Source organism: Elaeis guineensis, chromosome 3 (assembly GCF_000442705.2).
Source record: "Elaeis guineensis isolate ETL-2024a chromosome 3, EG11, whole genome shotgun sequence".
Classification (NCBI taxonomy): Eukaryota; Viridiplantae; Streptophyta; class Magnoliopsida; order Arecales; family Arecaceae; genus Elaeis; species Elaeis guineensis.
The window spans coordinates 18,422,243-18,441,153 of record NC_025995.2 but is presented as its reverse complement, the minus strand read 5'-3'; the positions used below and the strand labels follow the sequence as shown (position 1 = coordinate 18,441,153).

The 18,911-nt window shown below is 37.5% G+C and overlaps 1 protein-coding gene across 2 annotated transcripts; it reads left to right on the top strand.

Moving 5' to 3' along the window:
• The first annotated feature begins 294 nt into the window (after positions 1-294).
• Positions 295-12,328, top strand: LOC140856057 (magnesium transporter MRS2-I-like). 2 transcript variants are annotated; one of them, XM_073253232.1, is made up of 9 exons: positions 295-939; positions 1,424-1,498; positions 2,621-2,848; positions 2,967-3,011; positions 11,084-11,128; positions 11,231-11,260; positions 11,506-11,625; positions 11,726-11,823; positions 11,902-12,328. In XM_073253232.1, exons 2-8 carry the CDS (start codon positions 1,469-1,471, stop codon positions 11,810-11,812), a joined length of 585 nt encoding a protein of 194 aa, XP_073109333.1. In that variant the 5' UTR covers positions 295-939; positions 1,424-1,468; the 3' UTR covers positions 11,813-11,823; positions 11,902-12,328. The 2 variants fall into 2 exon arrangements, with proteins under 2 accessions (XP_073109333.1, XP_073109332.1); XM_073253231.1 differs by having other exon boundaries at positions 298-939; positions 1,411-1,498; positions 11,726-12,328.
• Positions 12,329-18,911: the final 6,583 nt, after the last annotated feature.

The following is an 18,911-nucleotide window of genomic DNA, read 5'->3' as shown; positions in this document are numbered from 1 at the left end:
ATGTTTCGTTTTTTAACATTTGCCAGAAAGAAGTATGAAACAACGGTATTCTTATAGTGACATTAACGGGCAATTAACTGCATGTCTATATTAAGAGAAGAAACTCCTACATATCTACACATTAGCTTCAAAGCTCCATTTTATTCTCCTTCTCTATTGATCTAAATTAGAATATAGTGTCAGACGTAAGTTTTATCATAATAATCTGTAATCATAATTCATAAACTTATCTATATGCCATTAAAGGACATTAGTAGTCCCAACAATCCTGTTCTAAATTCTAATACTGTCATTTCTATAAAATCTGCAATTCTATACTGAAAAGTAAATCTGTTGTAGATCCAACCACCAAAATCCGTTTCTTTTTCTAAACATCATTGAAATCCCTAGCAAGGATCAAGCAGAACACTTATAAGCATTCTATTAAGTATTAACAATACTTCCTATTGAGACTTGTGCTTCTAGATTTCGACTTATGCGACCCGACATCTACGTCGAGGCTGCATCTGGCTGTTGTAGTTCAGAATTAGTAATTGATACTTGATAGAATTATGAGTGAGCAAAGAGCCAATGTGTCTTTCATAAAATTCTGATAGGATGGACGAGGCTTGTTAATTCTGGCTACTGTAAAACCTGATTAATCTGCAGTATGAATTTCTAGTCCTAACATATTTTTGACTCTACATTTAAGGTACATTTTCTGAAGAATTGAATATCTTAGAAAGTCAAAAATGCTTGTCCAGTTCTGATTCCTTTCTCTGGATATACTACTACTTTTTGCTTAATCTCTTGTCGTCCTGATTTTAATGCAATATAGTGTCTCCATTTGAATTTCGGGCCCTTGAAGTTGCTCTGGAAGCAATTTGCAGCTTTCTTGGTGCACAGACCACGGAACTTGAGACTGCTGCATACCCGGCATTAGATGAACTGACTGCCAAGGTGAGAAGAAACTTGCATCTCTATGGTCCATCCTTTTCTGTTTTTAAATGAATATGTCAGTAATCTACCTATCCAGATACTCATGAGGGTTCACTTTTCCTCAGCCACACATCCTCATACAGTCTGCTTGATTGCTTTGAAAAATTGTGTCATGGAAGCTAAAATGTAGCAGTTTGTTTTATCATGGAAATGGAAAATTTATATGGTTTATCAACTGAACATCATGCCTGCAAGTTCTTATTGTATATTAAACTGTAATTTTCTATTTGTATACTTCATTTAATATATGACACCTCAGTATAGTGTGAGGTCAACCATTTGTTTGTGGAACACTTTATAATAAAGAATTGCAGACTCAATTGCTATTCTCTTTGCCTTGTTTTATCCAGTTTTTCTTTCATTCACTATGTACTGCTTACTTCCCAATTAAATGTCATTTCTTCTCTTGGGGGAATTGATTATCATTTGCAGCCATAATTTGCAGATTAGCAGCCGTAACTTGGACAGAGTTCGGAAGCTGAAGAGTGCAATGACTAGATTGACTGCTCGGGTTCAAAAGGTGCAGTATTCCGTTTTAGCATGTTTGTTCCTTCTGATTTAAACTAGTAACCGCTTCTTGGTATTCTGCTATAGATGAAAAGACAGTTTTTGCTACATCTGTTTGTGGTTGTATAAATATCTACATTGTATAACATTGTTGATGTCGCTAGAAGAGAGGATTTGGGTTGTCTTATCATTGCTTATCTATATTATTACCTGAACAATGCAGCAGGACTCAACCCATCTGTCATTTCTTACCAACATTGTCTAATAAACCAATCCCAATGCTCATGAGGTCTTTTGTCGGCTGAGGAATGTTGATAAGGCAACATGCATTTCCACCACCTCAAACTGCCCCCCCTCCCGCCCTGTGCCCGACCAAATGAATCAATCCAAGAGATCAGAGCAAGAAGGTGCAAAAATCATCTAAAATCCACCAGCAAAAATTTTATTTAAAACCAGCAACTTCTATCAAAGGATAGGAAACCTCTAAATCTATGCATTTAACACAAGCAATTTTATTCTCAATCAAAATTCTGCCAAAGCATGATTGATGTCCATAATTCAAGATGAGTTTCAGACTAGAAAAGAAATTAAGCCAGCCATTCGAAATCCAAAATCAGAAAGGAAAGCTCCAAACTCTTGAACTTGGATTTCAAAATAATTTTATTCGATTTGGCTTTCTTGGCCTGTCCTTTGGTGGGCTCGTGGCAACTTGTATTGTAAGTTGTTGGTTTAGGATATTCACTTAGAGGTTGATACTGATAAGAACTATGATAATGAGGGTCCCATCTATCTAGCTGACCCCAAAAAGGCTTGGATAAGGGTTTAAGTTATACTCACACATGCACATATATCTGTATGCACAAATATTTATGTACATGTGTATTCTGTTGAGCAGTGCAATACATGAATTTCAAAATTTGAGCTATTTGAGTTTAGCAACTTGATATTTGCTTCTTTCCTTGGAAATAAATCTTATGAAGAAGTCCTCAAGCATAATATTTCTTTGATTATGATGTACAATGGCTGACTGTGCTCATTATGATGCTTTTGTATGTTTTCCTTAGTAAAGTTGTCTGAATTTCATCTTCCTTGCTTCTGTCTGTTGCGTTATCGCCAAGTTTACTGCCTTTGTCAGGTAAGAGATGAGCTTGAACAATTACTGGATGATGATGATGATATGGCAGATCTTTGCCTGTCAAGAAAATTGGCTGGAGCATCCTCCCATATCAGTTGTTCTGGTGCTCCCAGCTGGTTCCCTGGTTCACCGACAATAGGCTCAAAGATATCTAGAGCAAGCAGGACGAGTGCAGCAACAATACATGGAAATGAAAATGATGTTGAGGAGATGGAAATGTTACTAGAGGTCATAAAAGCAGTTTTCTAAGTCTGTGCTGAAAAAGAATGAGAGAATGCAAGCATGAGTAAAAATTTCTGCTTGTCATAAGATCTATTTCTAAATATTGCTTCTCTGTACTATGCAGGCATACTTCATTCAAATTGATGGCACACTGCACAGATTGATCACAGTAAGTGATTAATTGAAATATGTGATTTATTTAAGTGTTTCTTAATCTGAAATGATTTGTCATTGTTAGCTTCAGTGCTGAATTGTGCTGTTATGATGTGCTTGTTTCTGTGTTTGTGCTTTCATAGTGCTGAGAAGGGAAGGAAAAGAGATGGTAGAGGAAAAGTGTTTTGCTGTGAATTGCTTGCCTTCATGGATTTACTGATTGTGCATATAAATAGCCAATACAAGAGCATTCTAGATAGTGCATTAAATCTAGCTTCTCAACTAACATGGTCGCTTTTTGACTTCTAGCCTCACAGTAATTAACAGCTAATAATCTGGAATTTTCTAGCAATAAATGTGCAAGTAAGCTGTAAATAATTGTGTGCATTAACTGAGAAGAGGACCATCTTTCAACACTCCTCCTTGGGACTCTTCTCAATCACTCCAAGCATTTTCCTTAGCTGCTCAAATCTGCCTTTGGGTAGTGCCTTGGTGAAAATGTCAGCAATTTGATCATCTCCCTTGCAATGAACAAGCTTGACTTCACCTTCACTTTCGGCTTCTCTGATAAGTTTAATGTGCTTAGTCTTCCTGTGAGAAACTGGATTTTTTGCTACGGCAATTGCTGATTTGTTGTCACAAAATATAGTGGTGGCTTCTCCTTGAGGTTCAACTAGGTCAGCCATGATCTTCCTTAGCCAAATTTCTTGATTAACTGCTGAACATGCTGCAATATACTCTGCTTCTGCACTGGATTGAGCAATGGTTTCTTGCTTCTGTGACAGCCATGAAAATACTCCATTTCCAAGTGTAAATGCATATCCAGAAGTGCTTTTAATGTCATCTAGGGAACCTGCCCAATCACTGTCTGTGTATCTCACCAATTGTGAATTTTTAGTGGGCTGAAACCAAATTCCGTGCTTTGTAGTCCACTTGACATATCTTAGGAGTCTCTTAGCTGCTGCAAAATGTTGTTGACTAGGATTTTGCATGAACCTCGAGGGGAAACTAGCTGCAAATATCAGGTTTGGTCTGCTTGCTGTAAGGTACAATAAGCTCCAAATCAAGCTTTTGTACACTTTCTCATCAGCCTTCTTGCTGCCATCATCCTTGCATAGCTTCTCATTTGCTTGAAGAGGGGTAGATACAGGATTGCAATGCTCCATCTTGAACTTTTTCAGTAATCCTTCTGCATACTTTTTCTGGCAAATGAAAATTCCATCAGGTCCTTGTTGCACTTCCATCCCGAGGAAGTAATTCATGAGTCCAAGATCTGTTATTTCAAAGTTCTGCATTATATTCTTCTTGAAAGTTGATATAAGAGTAGGATTGTTCCCTGTGATGATCAAATCATCCACATATAGTGATAGAATCAGGACATCTCCATTCTCATGCCTCTTCACATAAAGTGTATGCTCACTTAGACTTTTTTCAAAGCCTTCTTGAGCAAAGTAATCATCAATCCTATTGTACCAGGCCCTTGGAGCCTATTTGAGGCCATACAAAGCCTTTTTGAGTTTGAGAACTTTGTGCTCCTGCCCTTCCACCACAAAGCCGGATGGTTGCTCAATATAAATCTCCTCCTGGAGAAAACCATTAAGGAATGCAGACTTTACATCCATTTGATAGACTTTCCATTCCTTAGAAGCTGCTAGGGCAAGAATGGCACGAATTGTATCATGTCTTGAAACTGGAGCAAATGTTTTATTGTAATCAACTCCAAACTGTTGTGAGTATCCCTTGGCAACAAGTCTAGCCTTATGCTTTAGGATGGAACCATCTGGATTGAACTTTGACTTGAAAATCCATTTCACCCCAATGGCATTCTTGTGGGCTGGTTTGTCAACAAGTTCCCGAAGTCTGGTTTTTCTCGATCATTCTGATTTCTTCCATCATTGTAGCTCTCCATTCTAGAAATTGTGCAGCAACTTCATAGCTTGTAGGTTCAACCATCACCAAATGACATGATTCACATAATTTTGGATCAAGCTGAACCTATGGAAGACTTCCATATAAATCTGAAATGTTTCTTTTCCCCCTTGGACCTGTAGCATTCGGTGAATCTGGAGATGATCCACTTTGTAGTTGAGAGGAAGATGGTGATCTCAAGTCTTGTGAGGGAGTGTAAGATGTACCAGCCTGATTGTCATCATCTTCTAGAAGTGAGATTTGCTGTGTGCTACATTGTTGCTGCTGAAAATTAGGAACGACAACTTCTTTTCTTTCTTCTTTTTGGTTCTTTCAATTCCGTGCTGCATCTTCTCTGCTGACTTCAACCTTCTCGGTCATAAGGTTGTATATTCTGTAACCTTTTGACTGAGAACTGTAGCCAACAAAGATGCCTTTTGCTTCCTTTGCATCCAGCTTGCTTCTCTTCTCCTTGGGGACATGCATATAGCACATACATTCAAAGATTTTTAGATGTTTAACTGAAGGTTTGTAACCTGACCAAGCTTCAATAGGAGTTTTGTCCCTAACAGCCTTGATCAAGCCTCTGTTGTGAAGATAGACAGCAGTGTATATAGCTTCTGCCCAGAACTTCCTTGGGAGCCCTTTCTCTTCTAGCATGCATTTTGCCATTTCCACTATGGTTCTGTTCTTTCTCTCTGAAATACCATTCTGTTCAGGTGTGTACCCAACAGTAAGCTGGTAATTAATCCCTTCATCTTCACAAAACTTGTCAAATTGTGACGAGGTGTACTCTTTTCCTCTATCACTCCTGATGGCCTTCAATAAACAACCGCATTGCTTCTCCACAAGGTTCTTCCACTTGCTGAAGATGATGAAAACCTGTTATCTTTCTTTCATAAAGTACACCCAGGTCATCCTTGTGAGATCATCAATAAACAAAATGAAAAACTTACTACCATCAAGTGAAAGAGTCTTCATAGGACCACATACATCAGTGTGTACTAGCTATAATTTTTTAGAAGATCTCCAGGTCCCATCCTTGGAAAATGGAAGCCTATGCATTTTGCCTAGTTGATAAGCTCCACAAAGGCCTTTACTTCCATGCAAGGCTGGTAGGTCTTTTACTAGTTGCTTCTTGAACAATAATTGGAGGGCTTCTTCATTGCTATGCCCCATCCTTTTGTGCCATAACCAGTAGGTCTCCTCACTTTGAGCTCTATGAGCTTGTGAGTTGAATATGACCACTACATTGGAAAGCTTTTATCTTTCATTTGAATAGTAGCAATCTCCTTCTTTGATGGATCAAAAATTCTGCATATTCTGTCCTCAAAGTGGACTGTGTAGCCATTCAGCATCATCTGTGGGACACTTAATGGATTTTGATTTAATTCTGGCACATACAGAACATCCCTTATGTACTTAGTGCCCTTCTTAGTTTCTATGGCAATTGGTTCCCTTGCCTCCTGACTGGACAACTGCACCATTACCCATTTTAACTGGAATTTTTATAAAGTGTCTAGATTAGCGAAGCATTGAGAGTTTTTGGTCATGTGATTAGTGCAGCCACTATCAATCAGCCGCACATCATCTTTAAAAGTGTGTACAGCCTGACAAGCATAAAATAGGTGGTCTTCATTCTCATGACATTCTGAAACTTGAGCTCGGGCTTGCTGATTTTGTTTGTGCCTACAATCTCTCTCAACATGCCCAAACTTCTTGCAATAATGACACCGAGGCTTCCTCTTGAAGAAGCAGTCTTTCTCTAGGTGATTAGTCCTTTTGCATATCCCACATGGAGGTATTTTTTCTTTTTCTCACCCTACTTAGAAGTAGGACTCGGTTTCTCTGATTCTTTGAAGGAACCAGATTTATAGCCACTTTTACCACCTTGTTTCTTCCCATTTTTGTTAAATTTGTTTTTGTGGCTTGTTTGGAATGCTTCTTCAAAGGAACCTTCAGACCTTCTGTTAATTCTCTCTTCATGAATTTTCAAGGAACCAATTAATTCAACAGCAGTCAACTCAGACAAATCTTTGGTTTTTTCAGTCACATCAACAGCAGTATCAAATTTTTCTATAAGGCTATTCAAGATCTTAGACACAATTCTTTCTTCTGGAGTTATTTCACCATAAATTTTCATTTGATTCACAATTTATGTCAATCTAGAGAAATAATCTTTGATGCTTTCACCAGATTTCATTTTCAGATTTTCAAACTCCCTTCTCAAGATTTGGAGTTTGATGGCACATACCTTGGTGCTTCCTTGAAATTCAGTCTGGAGGATATCCCATGCCTCCTTTGCTATTGTTGCAGTCATGATCCTTGGGAAGATGGCATCAGTGATAGATGTTTGTAAGAGTTGCAAGGCACACTGATCCTTAATAGTCTTCTCCTTCTCCTCCTGTGATGTGCTCCCAATTTCAGCCTTGCTGTCTAGTGTGCCTGGAGTGCTGGTTGTAGCTTCAGACTCATTCTTCTTGACTCCTTTCTCCACAATATCCCACAAATCTCAGGACATGAGGATAGTCCTCATCTTAACATTCCAAAAATCATAATTTTCCCCATTGAAAATGGGGATGGTTTGCTGGTTGGAGATGTAGGTAGACATGATGATGAGTTTTCTGGAGGATATAAGGTTGATTGTTATGGCGGGGTTTTATGCTTCTAGAACTTGTGCAGGATTTGTGCAAATTGTGCTGATATTGAGCCTCTTAGATCAACTGAAATTCTGATGCCATATGTTAGCTTCAGTGCTGAATTGTGCTGTTGGGATGTGCTTGTTCTGTATTTGTGCTTTTATAGTGCTGAGAAGGGAAGGAAAAGAGACAGTAGAGGAAAAGTTTTTTGCTGTGAATTGCTTGCATTCATTGATTTACTGATTGCGCATATAAATAGCCAATACAAGAGCATTCTAGATAGTGCATTAAATCTGGCTTCTCAACTAACATAGTGACTTTTGACTTCTAGCTTCACAGTAATTAACAGTTAATAATCTGGAATTTTCTAGCAATAAATGCACAAGTGAGCTGTAAATAATTGTGTGCATTAAGTCTGAAAAGAGAACCATCTATCAACAGTCATCTATTGCTTTAAGGTCCATATGGTTCATATCCACCAATACTTTGTGCTCTGCATGGTAGCACCTCTTCATAATTGATCTAATTGGTGTAAATATACATCATGTCTTTCCTGAATGCTATTGTTGCATTGGTGCTAAACACTAGAATGGGTCTGAGACCCTAAAAGAGGATTCAGCAATATGACTGGGTGACTAATGTACATTCATGAAAACAAACATGGGAAGATATTGGAGAACAATTAAAAACATAGATGCATGATTAAGTTTTTTTATTTTTACCAAGTCTATTTTTCCCTCCAAACTATCAAACAATATATTTAAGGGGTTTTTACAATGTATATCCTTAAAAATATCAATTATTTGTAAGCTTTTTATTGTGGACCAATTATCTTTTCATGCTTTAGTAGTGTTAATATGACTATATGAGCACTCCTCAATAAGCTACATGAAGATTTCTCAGGTTGTTTCGGACCATTAAATGGTTTAATTGAAGTCGATGATAGCTAAGTTATTAAGATAATTTAAGCTATGAACCAATTTTCTGTCATTTAGTGGCGCCAGTATTGATACTCTTAAAAGAACTAAATAGTCTTGTGATCTTGGAAATGAAGTGAGCGGATGTCCATGGCATTCAGTGAAAGTCAGTTGATGTGTAAGTCTAATGGCAACATTGGCATATCATGGACCTAGGTTTTTTTTTATTCCAAGAAACATGTTTTACAATTGTTGTTTTGGTAGGAGCCAATTTACATCAAGAAATCATGTGACGTGATACATCTTTAGCTGAAATTTTATCAATATTTTTTAAAAGAAATAAATTACGTTTCTGTTTTGAATATGCTCGCCACTTTTAGCTTAGATGGTTTACATATAATAGCATGCGATTAAGCTTTGTAATTAATTATGAGTGTGTCAGAAGTTCAGAATCACCATTTCTTATATTATTTTACTATGAGTTGCTGTAAATGAAGAAGAAAAGGAGAAGATGAAATACAGAAGAAAATTCTAAGGAATGTTGTAAGGCTTGGAAGTCGAATATGTGGAGAAGGGGTTGGTGCAGGATAAAGAACTACAGCAAATAGTAGCTATTAAGGCTGTGTTTGGTTGAGGAATCAGGAAGAATAACAAGCCTTTCAATCCATTTATTCCATCTGTCTATAGCCAAACGTTCATTGGAGCATATGGTTTAAACTGATTTTTTAGAAGGCATAATAGGTATTTTACTAAAATTGGTACAACATAAATGCTCTTTCTTTTCTCCTCCTAATCTATTTAACTTATTTCTACAAAATGGTGGAATAATTTTACCCTCCCTTTGCCCCTCAAAATTACTCTATTTAACCCAACTTCTCGGAATTTTTTATGCACCTTCCAAATGCAGCCTAAGATTCTAAAACTGCGACAAGTGGGAGGATATCATTGATCACCGAAATCATTAGAAAGGCACCTGCAGAATTTTTCTATCAAAGAGAAAGTTCCTGGTCATTTGATGAGCTCTCAACAAGAAATGCTAGATTACATTCCTTGGAAGTAATAATAGAAACTCCCACAAATTTTTATATGCATTATATTTTCTTCTTGGTACCCACATATTACTGGAGGTAATTTGAAGGTGGCTCCTTAAGTATGTTAGCATGATGAAGTATGTGAGTTCTGTAAAGATGCTAGTTCTAAACCCTGACTTCTGCATCTTGGTTTCTGCAGTTCCGACAGCCTCCATTTGAGTTGCATATTTTCGGCTAAAAATTCATGCGTCTTTTCTTTAAAATAAAATAGGATCAGCATGCTAAAATGAAAAGGAAATCTACTCACAGGCACACACATTAGACCCTTGGATTATATTGTATTATATTAGTTTGTTTAGTATGAAGGTTTGGACTGAAATTATAAATTAGTCAAATGACAATTAAAATCTAAAGATGTTAGATATGTGTGCCTCACATGAGTTTAAGTGCTCATTGACACGACAGTCTAAATGTCTATGTAATTATATGAGAATGCAAGTTAGCAATTGTAAATCATGTTAGAAAGAGGGAAAAAAAATGAAAAATGCACTTTTTCTTGAAACTTGCAAGTCTTTTACTTTACACTTTGATTGTTTCATGATATTTCAGCATGATTTGCACCCAGAGATGGTCTACAAAATCTAGAGGAAAAGAATTAGGAAAATTCTTTGTATTTCTTCAATTTTTTAACTAGACAGTCTGAGGAGATTTGAGTTTCGATCGTACAGAATCGGGCTCTGGTCTTGCAATCCACTGTTTATGAGGTGCAATCTAGTCCATGGAGCTCTCTTCTCTTTCCCCTTAAAAATCTCGCATAAGATCCCAAAAAAAAAAAAAAAACTAATTCTAAAACCCTGAAGAAATTTGTTCTTTGCTTAATCAAATAACCACATTCCTTCAATTTCCTTGACATTTGCATTCTCTGAGTTTAAAGTGGCATTTTGTTTGACGTGAAGCTGGGATTGACAAGGGATGCAGCAATGAAATTTTTAGGGGTTCTTTTTATGGGTTCATGTTTGTTTGTTCCCCCTTTCTTCATTCTGTTACATAATCTTTTTTCAGCATGTATTATCTTCTGGACTTGTGAAGGCACAAAAGCAGTCTTATGTCATCTTTTGTCAAAATTCTGTAAGGTATTTTTACAAGGAAAAGCATGCCCAACACATTAGAATCGTTTTGTTATGTTTACATGTCCATCATTTCAGCATGTCATCACCGTCTATATTCTTCTATTTCAATTTTTCAAAATAATAGGTTGATTCACATATGGGCAGAAGAAATGAACAAGATCATTACTGCAATGACAAGTCTGGTCCATCTAATCAAATTGTTCTAAAGATCTATCTACAAAGTTGGAGTCAATTTTATTGATATTGATCCACCAGTTTCCTCTTCCTTTTCTAGGCCAAGTTTTTAAGTTCATTTCTTTTTAAATTTTAGGATAGAGCATCTTGATGCACAACCTGGTTATAATCATCTTTGCCTAGCCCATGGTTATCTCTCAATATGCTGTTGTTTGAAAAGGGAATAAGCTCCATGCTTTTTTTGTTTTACTTCAGAATTTCTGGTAATTGCTGTTAATTTTCTTTTCAGCTTCATGAATATATAGACGACACAGAGGACTACATCAATATCCAGGTACTATCTTATTCTTAACATGCATGAGATGATATCAATAGTCACCAGGACTGTTGTATAAAAAATGCTTGTTCTGAGTCCACTATAAATTCGTGGTTGCAGCTTGAGAACCATCGAAATCAATTGATACAGGTGATGTTCTGAGTCTTTCTTTATTCTTGTCTAGTATAGATTGCAATAAATAATAGAGGATCTGAATTATACCAGTTGTCATCAATTCTTATATTGTTCTACTCGTATGTTTTGACCCCTCTTTTCGACTTCTTTGTTTAGTCTTTAGTTAATTGGCTGGTTTTCATTTCTTCTAATGGTTTTTTCCTATACTGTAATTCTAATTGTTTTAATATTATTTATTCTTCTCTTGTATAATGTGGCAGTTGGAGTTGTTTTTAAGTTCAGGCACTGTTTGCCTCTCAATTGGTGCACTAGTTTGTGGGATATTTGGAATGAATCTCCCATACTCATGGAAGCATAACCATGGATATCTATTCAAATGGGTAAGCACTAAGCATCTAATGATCAGTGAAAATAAGGCATGTTTGATGGTGTACATGTATGGCGATATCTGGCTTATGTTCGTTTTGGATTGCTTAATAGGTGATCATCATCTCAGGACTAGTATGTGCTATTCTTTTCATCTTAATTTTTGCTTATGCTCGCCGCAAGGGTCTTGTTGGATCCTGACCATTATGGAGGTACACAACTAAGGAGCTAAAATGTCAACCCTCTTCTCCAAACAATCAACAAAATTGACACCGGGTTTCTTGTGCCAGGGCTTATTTACCATCCATTACAATGACCTACTTCCATTGCTGGACCAATCCATCTTTTATACCCACTTCCTTGCCTGTATAATGAGAGTTCCAAGTTTCTGTTGGATTAAGAGATCAAAAGTTGGGGACAGGGTTTAGCACTCTTGACCAAAAACTCCAGTTTCCAGTTTTCATGGTCTAAGCAAACTTCACAACTGTTGTTGTATTATTCATTCATAAACATGTCAATTTATGAATTTTCCTTGTCAGATAATCTATTTCAGCATGCAGGTTAAAGCAGCAAATATATATGTTGTATAAATAAGTTCAGATATTTTACAGCTAACTTATCAAAGACATGTTAGCAAAATGTTTGTATATTTTCATTGCTACCGTAAGACAGAATAAAAGAAAAGCTCGTCATGCTGTGGAAGTAGTTGCTTCTTAACTGCTTCAGTGTTGTGCAATATTTTAATATCAGGACTGTAAATTGCAATCTCTCCATCTAAAACTTTTCCAAATACTTGACAGCTGTTTGAACACAATGTTACATGTCTGCGATGCTATTCATGTCTAAGATGGGAGGAAAATCAAGAAAAAAAAAATACTTAATTGTTTTATCAAATGCATGTATAATTTACAAAATAAGTATAACATTATCAATAGTTATATATATATCTAGATTCTTTTTTTCAATAAAAAAGCCTACATATAAATTACACAAATTTATTTCTTGTGTAAAATGAAAGACTAACGTGTACATATATATGTGGACGAGAAGGAGAATTTAATGCACATCAAGTATAGAGGTCAAAAGGTAAAATTAAAATATATGAATGTGTTTTCTTTTTGAGGTTGTATATATGCTGTTTGTGCCAAATGTTAATGCTTGCTGGTGGGTTTTAAGTTAATGTATTTCTATGATATTTTTTGAGTATATTAATGTTTTAAGTTGGCTTATACATATGATGAAGAGTAAAGAGATCAGCTAGATGAAATGTAATGTTAAAAAGAGAAGTACATAGTAAAATAAAATAATTATATATCACTAACCTGAGACTTTTGTGTGCAATGTGACTGCAAAAATGTTGACAAACAGAAGTATAAATAGAAGAAGAATAGAAAAGAGGGTGAAGACGAAGATTTCAGAGGAAGAAGAGATACTTCTCTAGGACCAAACGGGCCCTTTTTATTAATTTTCATGAGCTCAATTTAGGAATTATACAAATATATTTCTCTCTAATTAGACGATTGCATTCCTAATCAGAGGGATTCAATTTAGAAATTATACAAATATATTTTTCTCTAATTAGACGATTGCATTCCTAATCAGAGGGATTCAATTTAGAAATTATACAAATATATTTTCCTTTAATTAGATGATTGCATTCCTAATCAGAGGGATCTACAGCTCATTTCAACACTCCCCCTCAAGATGGGTTATAGATATCATAAAGACCCATCTTATCACGAATAAATGAAAAAGAAGGCACACTAAGATCTTTGGTCAAAATGTCTGCTAGTTGACTAGCAGATCGCACATAAGGCATACAAATGATTCTGGCATCAAGCTTTTCCGTGATAAAATGTCGATCGATCTCGATGTGCTTCGTCCGATCATGCTGTACTGGATTATTAGCAATATTGATTGCTGCCTTGTTGTCACAATATAGCATAAGGGGCGATGACTGATAAAGGTCTAGATCCAATAACAAGATCCGCAACCATAAAATTTCGCACACGCCATGTGCCAAAGCTCGATATTCTACTTCAGCAGTAGATCGAGCAACTACATTCTGTTTCTTGCTTCGCCAAGTGACTAGATTACCTCCAACAAAAGTACAGTAACCTGAGGTAGAGCGACGGTCATCAAGTGATCCAGCCCAATCAGCATCTGTATAACACTCCACCCATAGGTTGCCATGATTAGAATAAAGTAAACCACGACCAGGACAGCTTTTGAGATAACGAAGTATCCGTGTCACAGCATCCATATGAACTGAACGTGGATCATGCATAAACTGACTTACCACACTAACGGCGAATGCAATATCAGGCCGTGTATGAGATAGATAAATCAAACGTCCTACCAATCGTTGATAACGTTCTCGATCAATAGGGACACCGGTATCAGCTACTAGTCGATGATTTTGTTCAATAGGAGTAGCAATAAGTCGACATCCCAACATACCGACTTCTGTAAGAAGATCTAGAATATATTTTCTTTGGGAGAGAAAAATTCTTTTTGAAGAACGAGCAACTTCTATCCCAAGAAAATATCGAAGATGTCTAAGATCCTTCACCTCAAATGCCTGTGCCAGCTGAGTCTTCAAATGAGCTATCTCCTCAGAATCATCTCCTGTGACCACAATATCATCAACATAGACAATCAAAATAGCAATCTTACCCTTGTTGTGCCGAAAGAAGAGTGTGTGATCTGCATTGCTCTGTTTATACCCCATCTGAATGATTGCTTGTCGGAAGCGATCGAACCAAGCACGAGGTGACTGTTTTAAACCATAAAGAGATCGTCGTAACTGGCATACTTTGCCCACTGTTTGAGCAGTAGCAAATCCTGGAGGAACATCCATATATACTTCCTCCTGAAGTTCTCCATGAAGAAAAGCGTTCTTTACATCGAGCTGGAACAGATCCCATCCGAAATTAGCAGCACATGATATAAGGATTCTAATAGAGTTCATTTTTGCAACAGATGCAAAAGTTTCATCATAGTCGATGCCATAAGTCTGTGTATATCCTTTTGCTACCAAGCGAGCTTTGTACCGTTCAACAGTACCCTCAGGTGTCTGTTTAACTGTAAAAATCCATTTGCATCCCACAGTTTGTTTACCAGCTGGCAAAGGTACAAGTTTCCACGTATTATTTTTTTCTAGTGCTTGCATTTCTTCAAGCATGGCGGCTTTCCACTTGGGATTTTTCTTAGCAACCTTCCAGTTCTCGGGTATGGAGATAGAGGACAAAGAAACTATAAAACTCTGATAAGATGGAGAGAGAGACTCATAGGATACAAAGTTAGTGATGTCATGTTTGTACCCTACTCCATCCTTAAGTCGAGTAGGAATACCAGCATGACGAGTAGGTTTCCGTAAAGCAATAGGAACATTTAGATCATCATTATCTAATGTAAAATGGATGGGAGGTACAGGAGAATTACCATTAGTCGTAGAAGATGAAACCGTTGGGACAGGAGAGGAAGACCTGGAGACTGGAGAATGCGTAATAGACTCTGAGAGAGGAGATGAATCAGATAAAACAAGCTGTGGGAGAGTCTCAGATGCAGTTTCAGATGTTTCTCCTTGAGTGTCAGATGCTTCTCCTTGAGTGTCAAATGCTTCTCCTTGAGTGTCAGATGCACCATTTGTACCAACATCCACAGTAACATCCACAGTAATAGGACTCCCTCCAGAAGACTCCCCCTCTCGACCAGTTCCAGAGATAATGGGAGAGGAAGAGGACACAGAAGATATATAGAATGATTCAGACTCCCGAAATATTACATCAATGCTGATAAACATCTTCCGCTCAGTCGGACATCAATATTTGTATCCTTTTTGAGTAGCTGAATATCCTACAAAAATGCACTTGAGGGCACGAGCGTCAAGCTTGCCAACCGAAGGTCGATGATCCCGAACAAAACAAACACAACCAAATACCTTGGGGGAAATTATAAAAGAATTAGTTCCTTGCAGGCATTCAAGAGGAGTCTTGTAGTCCAAAGTTCGAAGTGGCATTCGGTTAATCAAATATGCTGCAGTTAATACTGCTTCTCCCCATAAGAATTTAGGAACATTCATAAAAAAACATCAAACATCTTGTCACTTCAAGAAGGTGTCTATTCTTTCTTTCAGCAACTCCATTTTGAGCCGGTGTGTCAACACACGTCGTTTGATGTATAATTCCATTATTATGTATATACTCTTCAAATTCTTTATTAAGATATTCTGTCCCATTGTCAGAGCAAAAAATCTTAAGAGTTGCTCCATATTGAGTACCAATCATTTTATGAAAATCTCTAAATGACTGAAATACTTCATTCTTATTTTTCAATAGATAAACCCAAGTGCAACGACTAAAACAATCAATAAAAGTGACAAACCACCGATGACCAAAAATAGCGATGGTCCCACAGGGTCCCCATACATCAGAATGAACTACCTCAAACATTGCTTTACTACGTCGGTCTGAGTTTGGATAAGTACTTCTAGTGTGTTTAGCTAGTTCACAGGCATCACATACAAGCTTCTCTTTATATGTTTCAAAAATAGTTGGAAATATACGAGCTAAGAGAGTAAATGAAAGATGACCAAGCCTGCGGTGTTAGAGCAACAGATCTTCCTTTTGTGAAGATGAAACAGTCAAACTGGTTTCTGAGTAGCCTTCAGACACTCCTCCCTCCAAATAGTAGAGCCCATTACGCATTATGCCAGTCCCAAGTTTCCTCCCTGTCTTTGGTTCTTGAAAAATACAATGTATTTTGAAAAAAGTTACGGCACAATCAAGATCATTTGTAATAGCACTAATGGATAGGAGATTTATAGGAAATCTTGGGACATGTAGAACAGATGATAAGGGTAATTCGGAAGTGCATTTGATAGATCCTTTTTCAGAAATAGGGGTAAAGGAGCCATCAGCAAGACGAACTTTATCACGACCAGAATAGGGAATATAAGACACAAAATCTCTAAAAGATCCAGTCATATGATTGGATGCTCTAGAATCAACAACCCATGGAGAAAAATTACTACAGTTAAGAGCATGAATTTGATCACTGATACCTATTTGGGCAAAATTACCCTGAGAACTGGCTGGTTGATTTGAAGAATCTTCTGTGGAAATGCTGCTTTCAGAAATATTTACACCAGATCTGAATTTTTCCAAAAGTTGCATTTCTTCAACTGATAAATCTCCCATAGAAGAAAAATGAGCCTGATTATACTGACCTCGGCCTCTACCAAAACGACCACCTCCACGACCACGGCTTCTATTTGGACGACCATGTAGCTCATAGTAGTAAGCTTTGATGTGGCCCGGCTTATGACAGTGGTCACAAATTTTAACCCCACGAGGTCGAGGCTGAGTTTCTTGAGCAGAATTAGGAGAAGAGCTTCCAAGAGTATTAGGCTGTACCACAAGTACAGATCGTATAGCTGTATTTATAGAAGAAGACATAGTGGTTAATCGAGTTTCTTCACTAAGAACCAAAGAAATACTTTCATCAAGAGTTGGCCACTTCTGTGTACTAAGAATAGAAGAGCGTCGATACTCAAATTCTGGGTTTAGTCCATCCAAAAAATCCACAAGTCGCTGTCGCTCTATCCATTTGCGAAACACATCAACATCACTAGGATGAGTAGGGGTAAAGGGACTATAAAAATCAAAATCGTTCCATAACCTTTTTAATTCTCCAACATACTCTGTTACAGATCGGGAACCCTGATTAAGTCCTCGAAGCTCTCGCTGGATCTTATGGGCATGCATATTATTGCCTTTATAAGAATAAGTTGTGGCTACAGCCTGCCATAACTCATAAGCATTCGTTAGTGCCTCAACCGTATGAGCAACACTTGGTACCATAGAGGCAAGGAGCCATGCTACCACCCGAGAGTTATTAGAATTCCACTGTCTAACAGCTATCCCATCTCCTTCTGGCCTTTTTGCAGTACCACTTATAAACCCCTCAAGATTGTGAGAATCCAAAATTAGACGAACATGTCGCATCCAACTTAAGTAGGTACCTGGCCCATCCAATTTGACCGGATTAGTTTCTAGGGTGATATTTGAAAACTCACTACCCGAGATATGAGATTCCATCATCCTAACCATTAACTTTTCTAAATCCTCCATGGTTAAAGGAGTTTTATCACCCATAAGAAAAAAAAACTTAAATGATCAAGTAAACAAGAACAATCTTGAGGGAGGAAATTGAAGTTTTCTCACCAACGATCTGAGATAAACTCAGATGACGAAAAAATATCGAATCTCTGCTTCCATGAAAGGTGCCTTGATAATATTCAGAAACTCCAAAACAGGACGCTCCATTGTTGCTCTAGAAAAAACAGCATCTACAATTGGAGACACATGTGACGACAACAGTAGAGGTTCTCCTTTTTTTTTTTTTTTTTGGTATTTAAAAAATACCTAATAAGGGATGAGAACCGTTTTCAATCCCGTAGTTCTTGGGTGGAAACGGTAGTGGCATCGATGGCAGCGGCGGTAGCAGCGACAGCGGTGGCGATGGCAGAAGCAGCGACAGCAGTGGCGGCGGCGACAATGGCCGCGGCAGCGAAGGCGGCGATCATAGTGGAGAAGGTTCAGGCAGCGGCGGCGGCGACGATGGCCGCGGCAGCAGAGGCGGCGATCATAGCAGAGGCGGTGATGAAGATGAAGGGATGCTAGAGAGAGAGTGAGAGATTTAACGGAAACGGAGAATGGCTTTCAAGGTTTGCAGGGATCCACAGAGAGAGCAGCGGCGATGGTTTGAAGGGGGAACAGATCCCACTCTGTTTGAGAGGAGAGATTTGAGTTGTGGACGATCGGCGGTTGAAGAGGCGGAACAGAGCACTCTGTTCCCTAAATAGGCTCTGATACCATGTTGACAAACAGAAGTATAAACAGAAGAAGAATAGAAAAGAGGGTGAAGACGAAGATTTCAGAGGAAGAAGGGATACTTCTCTAGGACCAAACGGGCCCTTTTTATTAATTTTCATGGGCTCAATTTAGGAATTATACAAATATATTTCTCTCTAATTAGACGATTGCATTCCTAATCAGAGGAATTCAATTTAGGAATTATACAAATATATTTTCTTCTAATTAGACGATTGCATTCCTAATCAGAGGGATTCAATTTAGGAATTATAAAAATATATTTTTCTCTAATTAGATGATTGCATTCCTAATCAGAGAGATCTACAGCTCATTTCAACAAAAAAGATGTTACAAGGAAGTGGTAAATGCACGAGGGAAAAATGGGAGAATCTGAGATACCGAAAGGAATTGAAGAAGTGGTA